This window comes from Stegastes partitus, unplaced genomic scaffold, assembly GCF_000690725.1.
Source record: "Stegastes partitus isolate 25-593 unplaced genomic scaffold, Stegastes_partitus-1.0.2 Scaffold802, whole genome shotgun sequence".
In the NCBI taxonomy this organism is placed as follows: Eukaryota; Metazoa; Chordata; class Actinopteri; family Pomacentridae; genus Stegastes; species Stegastes partitus.
The window spans coordinates 95,179-115,118 of record NW_007578533.1 but is presented as its reverse complement, the minus strand read 5'-3'; the positions used below and the strand labels follow the sequence as shown (position 1 = coordinate 115,118).

The 19,940-nt window shown below is 41.2% G+C and overlaps 1 protein-coding gene across 1 annotated transcript in view; it reads left to right on the top strand.

Moving 5' to 3' along the window:
- LOC103365004 (protocadherin-15-like) overlaps positions 1–19,940 on the top strand; it is a 182,062-nt gene that overhangs the window by 70,398 nt on the left and 91,724 nt on the right. Inside the window, exons 16-19 of the mRNA XM_008292325.1 lie at positions 4,789–4,921; positions 5,996–6,075; positions 8,579–8,672; positions 16,001–16,129. Of these exons, the coding sequence (XP_008290547.1) occupies positions 4,789–4,921; positions 5,996–6,075; positions 8,579–8,672; positions 16,001–16,129 (436 nt within the window). The remainder of the gene's footprint in view (positions 1–4,788; positions 4,922–5,995; positions 6,076–8,578; positions 8,673–16,000; positions 16,130–19,940) is intronic.

Here is a 19,940-nt window from a genome sequence, read left to right as displayed (position 1 = left end):
ATCCTCTCCCCTCCTGGTTCCAACGATGTAGCTGCCAAATCAATACAGAATGTGAACCACTACAGATTGAGGTGGTTCCAGTGATTGGCTCACAGATTGTCCCCAAATTTCCCCAGACCCCCTGTTTATCTCAGCTGAAAACATAACCTGCATAACAAATCGATATCTATCTCTGCTACCTGATTTGTTAAAACCATGGGTCAGTAGCCCAAATGAGCCGCGTCCCCCTCCTGGCGGGCGCCAACAAAACATGACAGACAGCACATTTTTTTTAATGAGTTTGGATCTGCACTTTTGACTGTTACATCTCCATGTTCGGGAGGTCTGGGACTTTCCAAGAACCCTTGAGATACATGTTTCGTTCAGCTTAGAAGTGCTTTTGCATGGCCTAGATAGATGCACCCCAGAATACTGACAACAGCTTATGCTCAGGGGTCTCATTTATACTTTCATCAAACTGGAGGGTAAGAGAGAAAAGAGGGCGCCACCAGAGAGGAGAGATAAGATGTTAGATAAATAGCCAGATGGCGAGAGAGAAAAAAAAAAGAAAGAAAAGAAATCATTTTCACGCCACCTTACAAAGCTTGTAGCGAATTACGGAGGTGCTTTAAAGTCACGGTTTTTGCACAAGCAATCTTAGGCAAGAAAAATGTAATTAATTGCGTTTTATTACTTTACTTTTCGTTACTTGGCCCAAATTAGTCAAAGGACACATTTTTTCCCCACTTTCTATAGAAGCTAATGCACCTACAAGCAAACACATCCACGAGTAATCCGTCCATGTAATGGAAATATTAAAGGGAACCTCGAATGATCCAATCACAACATGCAGAAGTAACGGAGGATTGCTGGGATTAGTAACTGGAATGTCATCACTGAATTTCAAACTATGTTTCCTTAAGCTGGGCGGCAACTTTATGGATCGGTGTTGACTTTAACCCCTTGTTGCCATGGTGATGGCGGCGCGCATAGACGCAGCGCCCCCTTCAGGAGACAACGAAAGTGAACGTTTTGAGTGTCTTGTTTATCCCAGACGTTCGTTCTGCAAAACTTGCAGCTGAGAGACTTTGCTGGGCGTCAGGGCTGTGAACTGTGTTGGAACTGCGGTGATTGGTTGTGATGTGGACATACTACACCAACACGGAGTCCGATTGGAGACGACGCCGGCAGTTACCCGAGAGAGAAGGAAGCGCAAACGGTACGAACGTAAACAAAAGAGGAGGAAGAGAGCTGGGATCCATGCTAGGCTAAAGGCTAACCCCTCCAGACCAGCAAGAGGGGACGATATTATTCCGGACAGACAGACAGACAGCTAGCTCTGGGCAGCATCTGCGGCTTCACCATCGTCACACCATCATGTGTGTCTTTGTGTCCCTGAAGACCTACCAGGACCTGAAGAGGTTCTTCATGTTCAATGAATGGCAGCGTGCATGGACACAGCGCCCCCTTCAGGAGACAGCGACAGCGAACGTTTAGTGTCTTATCCCAGACGTGCATTCTGCAAAACTTACTGGTTGAATAATCCTGAAGAAACGCTCTCTCATCTTAACTGTACTACTGTGTATGTACAGCAAAATGACAGTAAACCTGATTTGATTTGGTTATTTTAGAATGTGTTCAACTTGAATCGATGCAACAGAAAACTGGACTTTGTCACAGAACATACAAGCCATGTTGTTAGAATCCTCCATGGCTGCATGTTATTTTGACAAAACGTAATCACTGATGTAATTTTGTGCATCGGTGGAAAGGAAAATAAAACAAACTTGAACATTTGCTTTAGGCAGGTGTGGACAAAATTATGTATATACATGTTCTCCAGACAGTCATTAGAAATACAACATGAAAGCATCCAGTGGAAACCAGGAGTCTTTGACAACGTGAAGAGCAGCACTCTGAGTGTTCAGAAAAACATAAACAGCGCGGTAAAGTGCACTCAGTGCCTTTTCACCTACCACTCACCTAACCAATGAGGATTCGCTTGACCACCAAGTAACTCTAAAACAGTAAGGAGGAGCTGGATATGTCGTGTTCGATACGAAACAACTTCATTCTTTCTAAATGTGTCTCTGCAAGACGTTGATGTACAGACACATGATCATATGGGCGTATTGTTTGCATGTATGTTCCGTACAAGAACAACAGTCGTTTACATCCATGTCCGCGAAATTGACAATAAATATTCAATAAGAAACACAGAAAAAACAGTTTACAAAGAGGGGTTTTATTCCACTGGAAGACAGAGAGTTATAGGACGGAGGAACAGAAGGAGAACCAGGCTCCAGCTACAGTAGAAACCACGGCTGAATAATCTCCAGTCAATCGGTTTTCATCAATAATGCCATCTGAATTGTTTTAATAAAACACTGGCTCTCACTGTCTCCGGCGGCTTACATTTTTCCAGCCTTTATCTGTTTGTTTATTTATTTATTGTTGTGCACGTAAACAGATTTTGTGGGCTATTGTTTAGACCCGAGGTTCTTTGGATTTTTCAGTCGATGATCCAGTTTGAGTGGAGTTAATCTCTCCCTCCTCCCCCCCCTCTCACCAAGTAGGAACACAAAACCAAATCCCTGCGGTTTCTCGCTCTGGAATTCATGCTAGTTAAAACTTTAAATCAGAGCTACGAAGTGGGAGTAATCAAGCTTTTTTCAAACTTGTTAATGAAATGTTTGTGGTGAGTTTTCGTGCTCTTCTTTATGCCGCTGTTGGCCTCAGCGCTGTTGGCATTGGGCCCTTCAATGCCGGCTGATGCTGTGCTGCTAAAACCTGTTCAATCTCAAACTGGGCATCACAAAACGTTTCTAAGATTCTGCATTTGGCCGAGTTTTTGGAAGATGTGCTTGCAAAGGATGCTCAGAATATTTGAAGGCTGTTGATGCCTTTAAAAAAAGATAACGTCTTAAATATTTCACTCAGTTTAAACATTATAAAGCTTCAAGGAAGTCTGATAAATACAATATATTCCACACTGCTGCACTACTGAATAAGAGTTTTCCAATTTTAAAACTACTTAAGAACTGCATGTTAAAGTTTTGATTTAAAAAAAAAATGTTAATAATAAATAAGGACTTAGTGTTTTTGTAGAAAAAGGTCCGAGTGTATATCTGCTCATTTCATTCATTTCTAATTCATTTTAGTTCTCTTTCCTTTTACCAAAGCAAATTTGTGTATCATCCCCTCTCTTAATTGCTCTACCTTCCCCTTGTTAATTTATTCCTGTTTGTTGAATAATTCATGCAAGTTTCTACCAAACCTGAAAAAACAGACACACAGCAAGCTAATCGCTCATGAAATGAAGAAAAAGAAAAGCAGGAAGGAGGAAACTCGCACTAATTAGCGTCGCCGTTGTTTTAGAAGCAGCGTAATATGTGAAATGTGGCTTTATAACGAACATACACAAACCTCGTGGCACACGTTGACCTACGAGCGAGAATAAACAACTCCTGAAATCTTCAATCTGCTTGAATTAAATACAAGTTGAGACTAATTATAATTTCCGTGCCACAGAGTCGTCACTGGTTTTGTCTCCAAGTCTTTCAGCTCTTTTGCACCTTGCTAGCTCAGGATCACAACTTTTTTTTTTTTTTTTTTAAATCGGTGTAGCTGGTGTCGCTGAATGCTATTGTCCTCCAAGTCATTCGCGAAATCAAATCTTTTCAGGAAGACAAACCGGGATGCAAGGACACGAGCTCTTTTATAGGAGTGGAAATAAACATCTCCGTCAGTTGTAGGTCATTACCGTGACATGCTGCTTGGGTATAAGTGGTGCGTTGATTGAAAAATGTGTGAATACAGGTTATTGAACAAACAGAACTGTTTACCAGAGGCAAGTTTTAATTACAACGCTGTGTAATTAAAACTTCATTTTACAAAGTTAAACAATCGACTGTTGCTACTCGAAAACTTCTTGGTGTTTTATAAATTACAAACTCACTTTTTCTTACCCTTAGTTCTCTTTTAAGCCTATTTTCTATATTTTATTTGGTAAATTGTCTATCAAACCCTTATTTATCTAATTCAGTCTTCAAGCACTGTAATTATGTTAATTAACCTTGTTAGACACGTGTGTCACAGTTTCACTTATTCCTAAATACAGTTCTCAACATGCACACAAACCCTTGATGCTCTAAATTCTATTAGTGCATTAAAATGGTATGTGTTCAAGTGCAGGACTCAGCTTTAAGTAATAGTTGAGATTCTGAAGGTCAAATATGCCACAGTGCATAATAAGGTGCATTATACTGCATAATAAAGGGCACGGTAAAAGATGATAATGCCTGAATAAGAACGCGTCACGCTGCGCAGACGTACTTTTATGAAACTGTACGTAGTGAAAAATAAGTAGTTTCTGTCAGTAAAGTGCGGCCACCCTCCACACGAGCGAATCAGCCGAGTTAGTTTGTCAGAATGCACAAAAGAAACCTTAAGCCCAGCAAAGAGACGGCTACACGAGCCCCGCAGCAGAACACTATCTGGTGTCTTTGTCACTCACACTGTTGTTGACTTTACGCTCTTATTGATTAGTTAAACACGGCATGAAGTGCAAAGAAACAAACATCGGCCAGCCACTTTTAGCTTAAATAATAGCTCCCTGACACACATCTCCTGCCCGGCATCCCCCCTCACGTGCCTCCCTCCGGCTCCTCTCCTCTTCCTTTTTTTTTTTTTCCTCCTCCACAGTTTTCCTCTGCTGCTGTGTTACCGGCTGTTTCGCTATCTGTCCTCGTTGCCTCACCCCTGCTCTTCTTCTTTTTTTTTTTTGTCTTCTCCCCTCTCCCTGCTCAGGTCATCCATTACTACGGTCTATATTGAAGTTTTGCCCCCAAACAACCAGAGCCCCCCTCGTTTCCCCCGGCAACAATACAACCTGGAGATCAGTGAAGCTGTGAGGACGGGAGCCACACTGCTTAATCTGCAGGTGCACACACACACACACACACACACACACACACACACACACACACAATCTGCTGTACACTGGTGGTTATCAACCTGTTTTGTCAGCCGTTATCACCGCAGCCCCTCGGAGATAAACTCAAGTCGCTGCCTCTTCATCAGCGCCGCTCGTTAGGTTCAAAATGTGTAACTTGCTAATTAAAGAAAGTCTTGTGTGGTCTCCATGGTTTCCATGTGATTAATTGACATTAATTAACATTTCCTGGTGTTTATCCCTTACACTTCTTTATACCTTTTGCTTTTGCAACCGTTGATACGTTCATTTAGCCGACATATCTAAAGCATTTATCCACTACTTATAAAACGCTCTCAGTTGTTTATAAATCGATCTTAGCTCGTGTTTAAACCTTTCATCTGCTTCTTATAACTAACCAGTTGTAGCGTTTATTCGGTTTTCACTTCGAGATGCAGATCTTCAAATGAGTCTGTTACGATTTATTTTAAAATAAATTACCGATATTCAAAGACGCAGTAACCTAGAACCCAAATAAAAATGCTGAAGTGAAAACACGACTGCCAAGAATATAAAATGACCATAAATGAATAAAACCGGACAAACCAACATATTTTTTTTAAATGGGGAGACTATTAACCCGCTCAAAGAGGAACTACTGCCAAGTTTAGAACTGCGATCACGCAGGGCAGAATACTACGATGATGAACTACAAAGAAAGCTCACTGAAATGCAAACACTAAAAAGCCTCTTGATGTACTCAAACAGCTGATAAGGTAAATTCCATCAATATTACCTGTAGTCCACCCAAACAAACAATAGCATTAGATCGAAACAGAAGATCAATAGGTTGCTTAAATAGGAAATCGAGCAGCAGTCTAACTATAAAAAGAAGTATAAAGCAGCAGTGGCAGTCTGACGAGTAGACAGCACTCCTGGTCTTTGTCCTGAATATCAGGAAACTGCAGGTTTCCAGAGTTGCATGCACCCTTTGGTTGGGAATCACCAATGTGTAGTCATCATACCTACGGTTGGAAAGGTTGTATGTGTGTGAATGTAAGTGTCTCTTTGTCTACTTTTAAGGCAGTGGATCGCGAGAGGGACCCCATAACCTACAAAATCCACAGCGGAGACGTCCAGGGACATTTTACACTACAGCAGAAGTAAGTGTTCTCCCCATTCTTATCATGGTTGATTAAAAATAGTGGAGCTGGTTGAAGTTGAGATTTCCATAAAGTGAAGCAAACATGCATTTTCTTATTTTTGTAAAATATATATGATTTTACAACATGTGAAAACTCTTTTTGCTTTCTGTACATAGAAGGATATAGTTATAGTTTGTGTGGGAGAGAGTTTACTTGAAAGCAGTCTAATAAAGGATATATTCCAGAGCTTGGACTTCACTGCACTGTGGGGAGACACGTCCACACTCTTCCCTACATGCGCCACATTCGCCACACACACATACATACAGGGCTCTGAGGGCTTTTGTTGTATTTATTCATTTATTGCTCATTAAAAATGCATTTCTGTTGCTGGGGTAAGATCTTATCTACATTTCTACAGGGAGGAAGAGAGAGAGAGGGAGAAACAAAGGGAAAGTATGGTGAAAGACTGCGAGAGAAGAGGGCAGCATTATGGGGAAGAAAAGGGAAGGAGAGGATGAGAGTAAAGGGTTGGAGAAGAAGGAGATAAGCGAGCGGGGCAGGGACAACGTCAGAGAGAGCCGGGAAGGAAACAATGAACAAGGGTGACAGACAAATGAGGATTTCAAAGCACACACTAAAGGGAGCAAAGTAAAGGAGGCTGGCACACAGAAATCCATAGTAGCACAGATTAGAACCAATTGAAGGGCTTTTATTTGTGCATTCTAGGAATATTTGATGGGTTGTGTGTGACACTGTAAAACCTTCCAATGCGTGCCAAAATATTTCAGTGCCTCGGCCGTGTTTTCTGCGTTATGGCGCTCCAACGACAAGCCAAGTTGTTCTCTTTCCGCTGCACAAATGCAACATGCCATGCAGCTTATATTTGCACAAGATGGAGAGCTTTTTTTTTTCACCCCCTCCGTTGCTTTTTGTGCAGAATTTGGCTCAGTAGTGCAGCATTAGAGCACCAAAACAGACGCAATTTGCAAAGTGGCTGGCATTGATGTAACACACACTAATGGTCAAATAATTCTGATTACTGCAATACAGGAATGAAAAAAAGCCCCGCATTAGTTCAGAATGCAAGTGACAAGCTTTGAGGAGGCTTATTAGTGTTGCTTTTTGGATAATTTGGGTCGTCTTGAGTTCACCCCGCACTTTGGGATTTGCTCGAGGTCCCACACAAAAGCTATAGCAGAAGTTTGTTTTAAGAGCAGCAGACATGTGAAGGAAATGTGTCAAAATTTGTGGCATAAATTAGAAAGAAACTGTGCGTGTGTGCATGCCCACATGGGCACGGTTGATCTTTTAGTTTGTTTAAAACAGCTTCATATCTTTCCCTCCGTGGGCCGCTTAACATCTGTGCACACACACAGTTTTTTTTTTTTTTTGCATCAGCACTCACGTCTCTTCACACACTGTCGATAGATGGAGAATATGTACATCTCAGATGGTTTCTAATTCATGAAAGTTACTTAAATTAAAAACACTTCAATCATTATGCAAATCGTCACTGGAAAAAAAAAAAAAAAAAAAGGCTGTAGTCAATCAAGGCTAACATCAAAGATTTGGGTTTTTAATTGGTCAGAAGCTCCAGACAGGCTGTTCTGAAGCTTCTCGAGTGCATTTTCACTTATGCTATAACCATTTGCCCTTAAATTCTACGTTTCTTTTTGCTTCTGCTTGGTCATTTTGATTACTGAATTGTGTTTAATAACTAGCTTGAGTCTGAGCTTATCAAACATTTTAAACATTCATCTGCTCTGCTTAATGAAATTTCAAGATTATTGATCTTTCAGCTCTCTGCTTGTTTCGTGTCATTCAGAATTACACAACAGATGTTTTAGGGCGTGTTAGCGGCTGCATATTATACACCAGTAAATCCATATATTGATGCTGTGAAATGTTTTTTTCTCACCACTGGCCAGGGGAATTTCTCATATTCAATGTGCCATGAATCAATATTAAGATGCAGAGAATATCTTGCTGTAGTTTTGAGGCGCTTTGCCTTCAATTTTGTGAAAGGACTGTTACCTAAGAATAGTGTGTTTAATGACGCATCACTGTCTGAGCCATTACAGCGACAGCACCCAAGAGGATGTTCCTTAATGTCATTGTGGGTGAAGTGATAGGCATGAGGTGCCATCTGCAAAGTGCCCATAATCACAGTAAAGCTTTTATGCAGTGGAACCGTCTGAAAAGTTGTCTCCAAAAGTTGCATATTACAAGGAATACACATTTTGATAGAATGAGCTAGTTTCCAACTTATTCCTGGTTTATAGCATTTGCATACAAGGTTATGACAGATGGTTAGAATTATCAGCGTAGGAGTGATCGACGTGATTGGCAAACAACGACTGATAAACCCGAACCTCTCATGCAATCAGTGTTTTCATGTTTGACATCCCAAGAATACAACACCACAGTGTTTGTAGCTTTTTTTAGTGCATTTACTTTCCTTTTCTGATTTATTTCTAAGCTTATGCTAACCACAACTCTGTGTGTGTTTTCTCTCCAGTTCAGGGTATTTGGTTCTGGACAATCCTCTGGACAGGGAGTCTCTGGATTACTATACCCTGCTGGTCACAGCCTCAGACGGACACCCAGATGGAGTAAGAAACTCAGCTGCACCACACAGATATTAACTGGTCGTCTTTACTTGAGTTGTTTCACATCCCCGGTGGAATTAAAGCGAGTGGCTGCTGGAAGGGATTCTAAATCCTTCACAGTGAAACGCCACAAACAACAGCTGTGGTTGTGCGTTTAAAGCAGAATGTTACGGGCAGCTTTTGGAAATACTTATCATTCAGAAGTAATCATAATGATCAATCATTCATCAAAATAAAATCTGTATTATAAACAAGTATGGATACATGACATTGAGCAAAACAGGCTCCAGTCCCAGCATATGTGAACAGAATAAAGTGGACGGCTTAAGCAGGGCTCAGAAGTTATCCGCTGACTCACACTTTTTAACTGGCCACCAGCTTTTATCATACATACTAGCTTTATTACACTGTCTCATATGAAACAACTGGGATTACACTGACACTAAGATGGATAAATCTGTCTTAACCAGCATTTTTTTTTTCCCCCCACTCAAAAAGGAGCTCGTCAGGGACACCCTCCAAAGGGGATAAATCCAAAAATGTCAGTGTGATGTAGCTGACACTTGGTCAGGACCTCTTGGCGTCACATTTCAGTGCACTGGGTATTCCTTTTGCGTCAGTTTTCAGCATGCAGTGTTCTCTTTGTGGAAGTGTTGGTGTGAAGACCAAGAAAGACCTTGTTTGGAGGCAGGAAGGGACAGAGGAGGCAAGAATCAAACACACAGCTGTCACCCAGACCACTGAGGGTTTGTTTTTTTTGTATTATCTTGAGACTTTTCAGTCGTTGTTTACTTTCACTTTTGGTTGCTGTTTGGTTTGTGAAAGATCATGGTTTGGGTTAAAATGGACCTTGTGGACATGTTAAAAGTCAATTTAATTCTTTTGCAACTGTGACGAATCCCATCAGATCTAATTTGTTGTCTGAAAAGGAACAACTCATGATGTTTATTTCTGACCGTGAAGGAGTTCCATCAAACTACCTCACATGTAAAAATAAAAAACGCTACCCGCTGTGTTAAAATATGACGCAAACGGGGGTTTGTATGTGATGAGTTCAGGGTGTGTGTTTATTGCTTGTGTGAGGAGCTTTTTCCAAAAATGATAACAGCTGTCTTGCTCGAATTTAGTGCTCCACAGCTGCCAGGGGGCAGTTGGGGGCTGTGGAGCAGTAAATTTAAGAAAGACGTTTTCTGTCACCTGTAAACCCTTTTCTGTCATTTAAAATGTCAGCGTAGCCGATTACAAGTGTTTGCTGTCACTGAGGGGGAACTTAACAACCCATAAAAATCACCTAGAGAGGCTTTTCTAATCCTGTTTGATAACCAGCAGCGATGTACAGGTGTGCTGCTTGGTTGTGGCTGAAGGTGCAACTAAACAGTCTCAGTAGGCGTGGTCAAAGGTGAAACATACTGTAGACCAAAGAGGGCATTCAGTGTGGGGTTAGGTTACTCTTTAAGCTTTTTCTGTGTTTATTTTGTTGGACAGCTTCAGTTTTGGGAGGTCACCTATGGGATAATGAACTGTTGGATTCAAACATGGTCTACAACCTTTTATTATATTATACTCAACTACAGACACAGGGAGTTTTTATCAACACAATCAGTGTTTTTTTCAATATAAACATCAGTCTTCTGGCAACAACAGGGGAAAAAACAACTTTTTCGTGGCTCAGATTTGGCCCTTTGGGGTTGACTTTGTCCAACAGAAAGCATGAGCAGACTGTGTTCAACGTGTTTTGCTTTATGTAACACAAATCTATGCATTTTTCTGTCATTTCTGACCATTTGAATGCTTGATCTTATCATTTTGCCTCTGGTGATTTTCCTGTGCTGATGCCAGTTTTTCTATGCAGGAAAACCTCGGAAATGCATAAATTGGCCGTAATAGCTGGTAGTCCAGCAGAGTAACAAGGCTGCGTCTGTACTACTGAATGAAGAATCCTGCAAACTGATTATCCTACTTTATTTATGATGTTTTCCTCCTCAAACCTTCACCAGCTAAGTTTCCTCTCTAACCGTCTGGTCTAACTCTCCCAAGTGAGAAGTCTTTAATTTCCAACTGAAATTAAACAAAGAAGACGAGACTGAAATGTTTCTTCTGACATTTCAGTACAGATGAAGAACACTTACTGTAAATCTGCACCATTTACACACATAAACTATATCTACAGACTTAACTTGGATTTAAAGTCCGTGTGAACTGCATGTCAGATGGTCGGATAGCTTCGCAAACCTTCTCCTCTCACATCTGTCTGACGATGGATAGTGTTGCATTATCTTAACTTTCTGAAATTGGAAATCCGACATTCGGACTCTCTCGGCCAGGCGTTGCACTTATAATTTCAAGTTTCCTTTCGCTTTTCAACTACTTTAGGGCACTTGTCATGTGTAAAACCCAACATTATCAGTTTCTCTGTGGACAGATTGTCTGAATATGTTGAATTTGTTCCTTTTTTTTTTGGATCTCCTCTATCTGTCTACGATGGCAGCCTTTTTCCCAGCCTCCTCATCTCTTAGTGGAAACCTGAATAAATGCTTAAAATTTAAAAGAAAAAAAAAAATCCTATTTATTCCTATTTACATGAGCCTTTCTCCTCAGGAACAAAGGTGTGTGTGCCCTTGCTCGTTTCCTCACTCATCTAATTGATCACAGGTCACCGGAGTCGCTGTCTCTATCTCTCTCTCTCTGTGTGTTTGCCTCTCGTTCTCTCACATTTGCTCACAATCGCTCTCACATGAAAGTCAAATGAGGACACCGAATGCCCTCCCCTCTTTCCTTCATCTCTGCTCCTTTTGACTTTCATCAGCTTACCTTTCTTCTTCCTCTTCTTCCTCTTCTCTTCTCCGCTCCTCTCCATCCATTAGTCTAGCATTAAATCCGTCCTCCTCTCCAATAACCCCACCCCCCCACCTTCCCCCACATGTCAATTAAAACAAAAGGTAAAGTTTAAGATCCCTCTGAGGAGACAAAATGCTGATTATAATACTGTGACCTTCTCTTACACACCGCCTCGCACACAATATGGAGAGAGACAGCGAGTGGGAGGAGGTTCGAGGGAGGGGGAGAGATGAGAGAGGTGTTGAAGGGGCCGTTATTACCTTAACAATTGTACCGTGTGTTCAAACACAAGTCTTGGTACATACACACTCACACATGCACACACATACTTAGTCAATTGCTCTCTGGACCTTGACAATTAGCGTATTATCTTTGTGCCCCAAGGGTCTCCAAGTCAGAAAATGGCTAAAAGTAGTTTGGACATTTTTCTGCTTGACACTCCATTATATTTCGAAGGAGAGAGGGGGAAAAGAAAGAATAGACTATTGTGAATAGAGAGAGAGAGAAAGGGGGTATACAAGAGAGGAATGGAATCAGCTACAGAGAGACATAAGGGAAGACAAGGAAAGAAAGAAATAGAAAAAGGAGAAGGGAAGATTGGAGTGTAGTTGCCTTATACAGGCCCATTAATCAGCATCACCCGAAAGGCCTTGGGTTGTCTTCATATGTGCACACACACACACACACACCTACACACACACCTACGTACACACACGTTGGTGTCCCATATTATTAAATGTCCTGTTGTGAGAGTGTCAGACTACAAAGTGCCTAATTGGCTATTTGGCCAGTGAATCCATCATTCTGCCACAGATTGAGGACCCTACAAGTTGGTGCAGTAAACCGGCTCCACTGTAAGGACAGTGTGCATTGTAGGATGCAGTTTAAACTTTGGTGCAGGACAGTGTTGCTGTCGTCAGATGGCGTGTACTGTATTGTATCGGAGCATCAGCTAATGAATCTGCTTCCATCAAATGTAGAAAGAGCTATTAAAAATTCTTATGTTAACAAAAGCCATCCAAAAAAAAAGACCAAAAACCAGCATTGTGGTCATTCATCTCACAGACCTATTCATTCCTACATAAGGGGAGCACGGTGGTGGAAGTATTATGCTCTGGTGCTGTTTTGCTGCCAGTGTGTTACACATAGTAATTGGAGTAATGAAGGAAGATTACCTCCACGTTCTGCCGGAAAACTTAAAATCATCAGTCAGACGGTTGGGTCTTGAAAGTAGTTGCGTGTTCCAGCAAGACCCAAGAAAAAGCTGAATCAGGCGAAAATGAAGCTTTTAGGTGGGCTTCCCCAAAGTCCTGACTTAGAACCCCATCAAGAACTTATGGATCGGCTAAAGAAACACGTCAGAAAGCCAAAAAATTTAGTTGAGTGGCACCGATTTGTTTATTAGCAGTGCCCAAAGATACAACCAGAAGCTTGACCCAGCAGGTTTTGTCATATTTCCAGAACACCTATAATAAATTTATAACAGAAGTAAAATGCGTGATTGAAGCACGTGTGAATCAATCGTTATTATATTAATCGTTAATTATAGAAAATTATAGGAGTCAGTGGAAACTTAAGACAGCATGATACACACCAGCTTTGGTATGTTCATATTTTCATTGGTGTATTAGAAAAAATGAACTTGTCAGTCTAGAAAAAATCTATATTTCCTGCCGATACATTTTTTTAATATGCACGATTAACATTATCAGATATGGGCTGTGACTCTCCATATCAGGGCATCTCTCAAAGTAATACAGCTGAACCCTTAAAAAATATGGCGTCTCCAGGAAGGTGGGTGTTACGTTTTGGCAGGTGGCCACAGTATCTAGGAGATAATAAACTCTGAGGTGTGCGCCTATTGAAAAGTGATGTGTTAAGAGCCCCCAAACGCCAAACGGAGCTGACTCTATCTCAGGCTTTTGTGTCTGTCTGTGTGTGTGTGTGTGTGTGTTTGCCAGCGTTGCTCATAACCTGCCTCTTCATTATATCAGAGCTCATTCTACTTTACATATATTGGCATTCAGATAAACCGTTCTGTCAACTGTGAGCTCTTAACCTCAAATTACTTGCATCACCATGTGCCCTGCCAACCTCAATAGCCTGTTGTCGCCTGTGTGATTGTCACTCTCCCACGCGCACACTGCTTTTTTTTTTTTCCTCTTTTCATCCCACTGTTGTAAATCGGTTAGCTCTCCTTCGTTTTCCTCCTCCTCCCAGTTCCCTTTTTTTTCAAAGTCAATCCTTGGATGACTCTCTGTGTTCCTCTCATGAAAGTCAAATTAAAAAAATTGGTGACCTCCTAGAAGCTTCTCTTTCTTTGCTCAGTCTTGGTTACTTGGTGGCATTTACAGTAAAACAAATTAGTGACATTTTTTTGTAATTTTTAATGGATCTCTTCCAAATCTGTTCAAACACGCCTCAAGGTTTTGGGTAATCAGTTTAGTTGGTTTTATTTCCCATCTTTGTTGACAGAAATTTTCATTTATTTTGAAGGAATTCCTTCAAAATGAGCATCCATCTCCCGTCTTTGAGCAGAAGTCCATCAGTTCACTTTTCTTTTTCCCCAGACAACACAAAGTAAATCTGGTGACGACAAACCCCTTGAGTGAAGCAGCAGTCAGGAGTTTTGCATTTTTGTTCACATCAGTGTAAACACAGCCTCTCTTTGACCCTTAGCTCCCCTTTTCAAGTATTTTTATAATTTATTTAAGCATTAGAAAGTCACAGTAAAGACAGACGGCAAACGTGGGGAAAGACAGCAGAGCGGTGACATGCAGGGACTCTCCACTGATGGCCTCTCCGCTGTCGGGCTGCCCTTAAGTAATTTTCACATTTTTCTTAATTATTCATATCTTAAAACCCCTTGAACACTCACCAACCCAAATACAGGCCAAGAGAAAATTTTTGCCAGTGTGTTTTGAATACCGTCAGCCCAGTCGGAGTCATCCTTTGAAAGCACAAATCCTCGCTATTCAAATGGTGCAAATCATTTTCAGATACTAATATCAGAGCAACAATAGCAGCAGCAATTTTTTGCTTACTTTCTAGTCAGAGTGCACACGCTGTCAAACGATGGCTTCTTACCTTATTTTTAAGCACTACTTTTAGAGGTTTTTCTTCCTCAAAAGCAACCTAAGAGATGGTAAACAGCGTCAAGTGAAAAGCTTGCTAATGTGTGAAGCAGTAAATACAGGGAAGTTGCTTTACGTTGCCGGGTCAAGGTCTGTGGGTGTTTTTAAAATCGGTGTATACTTTCTGCATCTGCAAGGGTCAGAGCGATGTCAATTTCCTGATCAAATTCACAAGGTTAAACCCCTCTGTGGACTGATGTGTACAGAATTAGGCTGTTACTCTACAATAGTGTGCATTCAGAAAAAGCATAGATGACGATCCACTGTTTACTAATTCTAATGTACTCTAATGTGTACAATATGTCCTCCAAGTGGCCTCAAAGTGCCTCACAACGTAGTATAACAGCAACTATGCACCCGTGATGTCAGCAGCTGGCCATGTGGGCCTCCTTAAGGGGGTGTAAAGGCCGATTTATGCGTTCTGTGTGCGCAGATCGATGCAGACGGTTAAAGCAGACGGCGGATGCGCATGCAGCACACGACGCTCTGCTCGGCAGACAGTCACATTGACCCACATATCGAGCAGAGAAAACCACACGGGGCTCCTGCAGATGTGTTTTTTGAAAAAGCTAGCAGTGACGTCGCACCATTTATGTGGCAGGTAGTTGCAGATCACACTGAAACACCATGTCAGTGTGATTGTTTCTGAGGTCGGTCAGGCACGGTGGGTGAATGTGGAACTTCCAGCTGGGCATGTACAAATCAAAGCATCTACACCGACTGCTTTAATTGAATTATGAAAATGTCGATGACCCCCTTTGCACAGTATCTCCTCATGACAAGCGTTTGTTTTAAACATAATTTGTTCCTGCTCAGACCTTTGTGGACTTCGGTGAATGACAACATTTATGTCAAAGCATGAAATGACCTTTATCAAGGCTTAGGGACAGAAGGGTTCTCCTTTTTCTGTCGCCTGTAGGGCAGCATGTTGAATCACACTTGTCACCGCAACAGTCGAACAAACATCCAAACCTACAGTCTTCTGTAGCAAGAAAAGAGGAGTGCATGGCTACAGGATAACACAAACACACCTTTTAACACAGAAAGGGCACCAACAGGGAAGAGTTTTTCAATGTATTTTTAGAGTAAATGTTTTTTTTTTAATACAAGCATAGAGAGATGAGGCAGCCAGGACCAGAGTACAGCTAATTAGCAAGCAAAATGGGCTCTTTAGTTTGTTACATAAGGTAGAAATGGACGGAGAAATTAAACCTCTTTGAAGTTTAAAAAACAGATTCATCCTGCATACTTTAGTGATGTGTCACAGACATAGCAAAACTTTGTGACACCAGTCAGAGGTTTTCTGAACTGACCCGAAAAGTAACGCAAGCTTGTGTGTGTGTGTGTGTGTGTGTGTAGACCTCCACTGCGACGGTGAACATTGTGGTGACAGATGTTAATGACAATGACCCGCTGTTCAATTCTTCACTGCCTGTGAACCTCACCGTCACCGAGGAGCAGGATCACGCCTACGTCGGACAAGTCAAGGTAGGAAGACGCACACACACACACGCATACGCTTTAACTCACACACAGAATCTCCTCACTCCTCACCGCGCAGCCTGTTTTAAATAAACGTCCTCGAATGCTTCTTCCTCGTCTGTGTGAACATGCATGATTACAGCAAGTTGCTGTGTTTGTATGCTAATGTGTTCATTAGGCAGACATGCATGACTTTGCCTTTCACTAATCCTTTGTTATAATGATTAGTCATGACCAAAAATGCCAGATTAGATTACAGTTTATCTCAGTCTATCAATAACTTCCCTAATTGCACATGTGCAATTAAAAAGCCCAACACAGCAGGAGAGGAAGTAAAATGACAGATAACTCTCGTATTTCTCCAGTGGTGCGAATCTAAAACTGGTAACACAACTCTTGTTACTGTGGCACAAGCCTTGTTTCTGGGATCCCGGTGTAAGGTCACTACCATGAGAGACAAATAACTTCTCCAGAACTATATCAGAAGCTTTCAGAATTCAGAATTCATCGATTTCTTTGTCCTTCACCTTAAACGGTGATCATTTACGTTATGGGGGCTTGCTTTCTGTCCCCAGAAGGGATGCGGGTTTCTGCAATGTGACTGTGTAAACAGATTAATGTTTCCACAACACAAGTAATGCAGCACACACACACACACACACACACACACACACACACACACACACACACAAAGATTCACAGAGGCTCTAATTAAATTCGGCTCTTATAATCTTTCACAATGGGGACCAAAGATCACTAACATAACTCTGTAAACCGTGGTAGCTTTGTAATTAGGACAGTATGTTATTATGCTCAGAGGACGCTGAGTACATATTGAAGGCAGACTGGATTTTAGAGAACTTTTTGCAACACTTGTGCGAGGATGGTGTTTAAAAAAGTTCTTTGTGATTTTAAAGTTGTCTCTAAATGGGAATGTAGTCATCTCCTCCTGGGGAATTGTTCACCTATAAGCCATTCAAATGTGCTTATTTTCATCCATTTTATGTTTTTTTTTAGATGGAAAAAGGAAATTGGAGTTGTTTGATCCACTGGTTTTTGACTTATTAAGCCATACGGTGTCATTTAAGTGACAATAGTAATTGGTAGAAACTGCTGCAGCTGAAAACAGATACACAACTACATTAGCAAGAATTCACAGAAGTATTTAATTACAGTCGTGTTTAGGGGTTAGGATGACTTCTTGCAAACATTTTTTCCCCAACAGGAGTAATTTTTTTTAAGAATTCCTGGTTACATCGTCTGTATTCAGTCCTGCACCTGTGGAGAAGGCCGTAAATATGAGAGAGGAGGGAAATAAATATGACTGCATATGGCAAAAAATAAATCTGAACCTGAAATGAATGCGCTAAAAAAAGCAAAAATAAAAATTTGTGGGATGTGTTTTCACCTGCATCAGCACCTTCGTCTTCACTTAACACAAAGACTGCTGGACTTGTTCCAGACCCAATAACTGACTTATGTATTCCCCAGACAGGGGCCATGGCTAAGTCTGACACTTTGATAGGCTCTGATCTTTAAAGATGCTCCCTCGGTTGCGTGCTTGCTTGGATTTGCTCCAAGCTTAATTCATAGCCTTTATACACCAGTGTCAGGGGGTCTTTGATCAGTCTGACACTTTGCCAGGTTCTAAATGTTAATCATGCTTCTTTGGTTCACACTAGGACTACTCCTAAGATAAATACATGGCCCTCGTACACCCTTGTCCGGGATTTTTTGAACAAGTCATGCTTTTAACAGGTCTCAAACTTAAAGGTTCAACAGCTTTTCTTGTTTGGACCATTGGGCCCAATTCCAAACTTGTAAATCCACCCTTATCCATAAAGCGGACATTTCATTCCAAGCATTCCAAATTTTAACTCTCGCTCAGACCTTTGGGCGTGATCCAAATTCAATGTCCAAAAACCCACCTTAATCTGTAGAGAGGGCACTTGAAAGTATTCCAATCCTGAACTCCCTCCCTTTCAAGGACCCTTGGATATTTTCCAAACCAAAACAGACGGTGTGATCCCTCAGCGGGCTGAGCAAGGCACGACTCTGGGCCTCGTTCCAGACTGGGGTCCGTACCTGTAGGTATTAAACAGATTTCCAAAGGAATGAATGGAGCTGACCTTGGTTTGCTGATGCTGGTGAGGTGGAGGCAGAGAGAGACGGAGAGACGGGAGTAAGAGCGACATGCTTGAGTGGCAGAGAGGAATGGGAGAAAGACACTGGGGAGAAGCTGGAGAGGTGTAGAGAGAGACGAGGGGTGATGACAGAGCTAAGGGAGTATGGCGGCATTCTCCATCTGACTTTCATGAGTTTAAGACATGGCTTCTGTTTTAAAAAGAGGAAAAATGCACGAGAAAGAGGTGAACTCACAGAGAGGGGCCATAGAACCATAAATATATACGTATATATATTTTTAAAACATCAAATGTGTAAGGTGTTAAATAAATCAAAAAGAATATTAAAAAAAGTTAGTTAAAAAGAAGAATTCTGATTGGCTGAAAGATGTGGAATAACTTTAAGTTAACGGACAGTTTAACCAGATTTCTATGTCGCAGGTGTTTGTTATAGATTAATGAGCCTGTATTAAAATAGTTTCAGAGCAACAGCTGAGCCTCAGCTAAAGTGCTGTGAGCGATGATTAAACAGGACCTAAATGTAGGAACTAAATAATGTTAATATTAGCCGCCAGCCTGAGTGTGAGGAACAGCTGCAGCGGAGAGAGAAGAGAGAACACTTGACGGGAAAACTGACCCGAACTGCACCGAATATAAAGAGATGTGGAGAAGTCAGAGGTGAGAGTGAGCGAGACGGGAGGACAGGACAGTCCATATATATGTGTGAGAGCTTATCAGCGCCGGACAGACAGTTTGAAAATAATATTGTGTAGAATGCATTGCTACTCTGTTCTCGAAATTGACAGAAATCAGTGAAAACTTCTCTTTCCGAGTTTTAAAACTTGTCAGGATTATAAAGCTCTGGGCCAAGCCCTAAGCCCCTTCCTGTTTAGCTACATGTTGCCAAGCAACACAACTGCTTTCTGTTGTGATTTATTTATTTTTAATCCATGGAGGTTTTTAAATTTGTAAAACTTTTTCCAGAACCTAGAAAATTGAGTTTTACTCCTGTGACATCATCACCATATAAATTCTAGCAGCCAGACAGGATCGCTCGGGTGGGGCCAGACGGGAAACTCTAAAGTGCACGAAGAAACAAACTTAGAAACTATAAAACGTTTTTTGGCTCATGTGCTAGGAGAGCAAATCCATTCATTTATTTTTCTTTAAAAACAGAATAAACTCAGGAAACATCAGGGTGGTTATATATTGGGCTGATGGCGGCACTGCTGGGCTGTTTTTTTTTTGAACAGACATTGCTCATTAGTACATCTGTAATTCTGTCCAATGCTTTTCTTTCTTTCTTTCTTTCTTTTACTTTTGTTGAGCTTTCTCTCAACTCTCCTTACTTTTTGCTAAGACGTGCTGGCACATTATTTTAACATTATTGCAGCAGTAGCCTCTGGTGGTTCTGAACCAAAGGTATTTTCACCTGAGAGTAAACAGCACACACTGTTTTCTACATGATTGCCATTCCATCTTCACCTTTACATGTGTCTTGATGCCACGTATTTGTTTCTTAAACACACACTCAACTCAAGAAGGTTAGTTGTGATATTAAAATGTTTAAACACTAAAATGTAACTCATGAGAAGATCAGTAATTTCTTCTGATCTTTGAGCACATTTTTGACAAATCTTGCTTGAGGACCAAAGAAATAAATCATCACTAGTGGAGAAAATAATCATTTTACA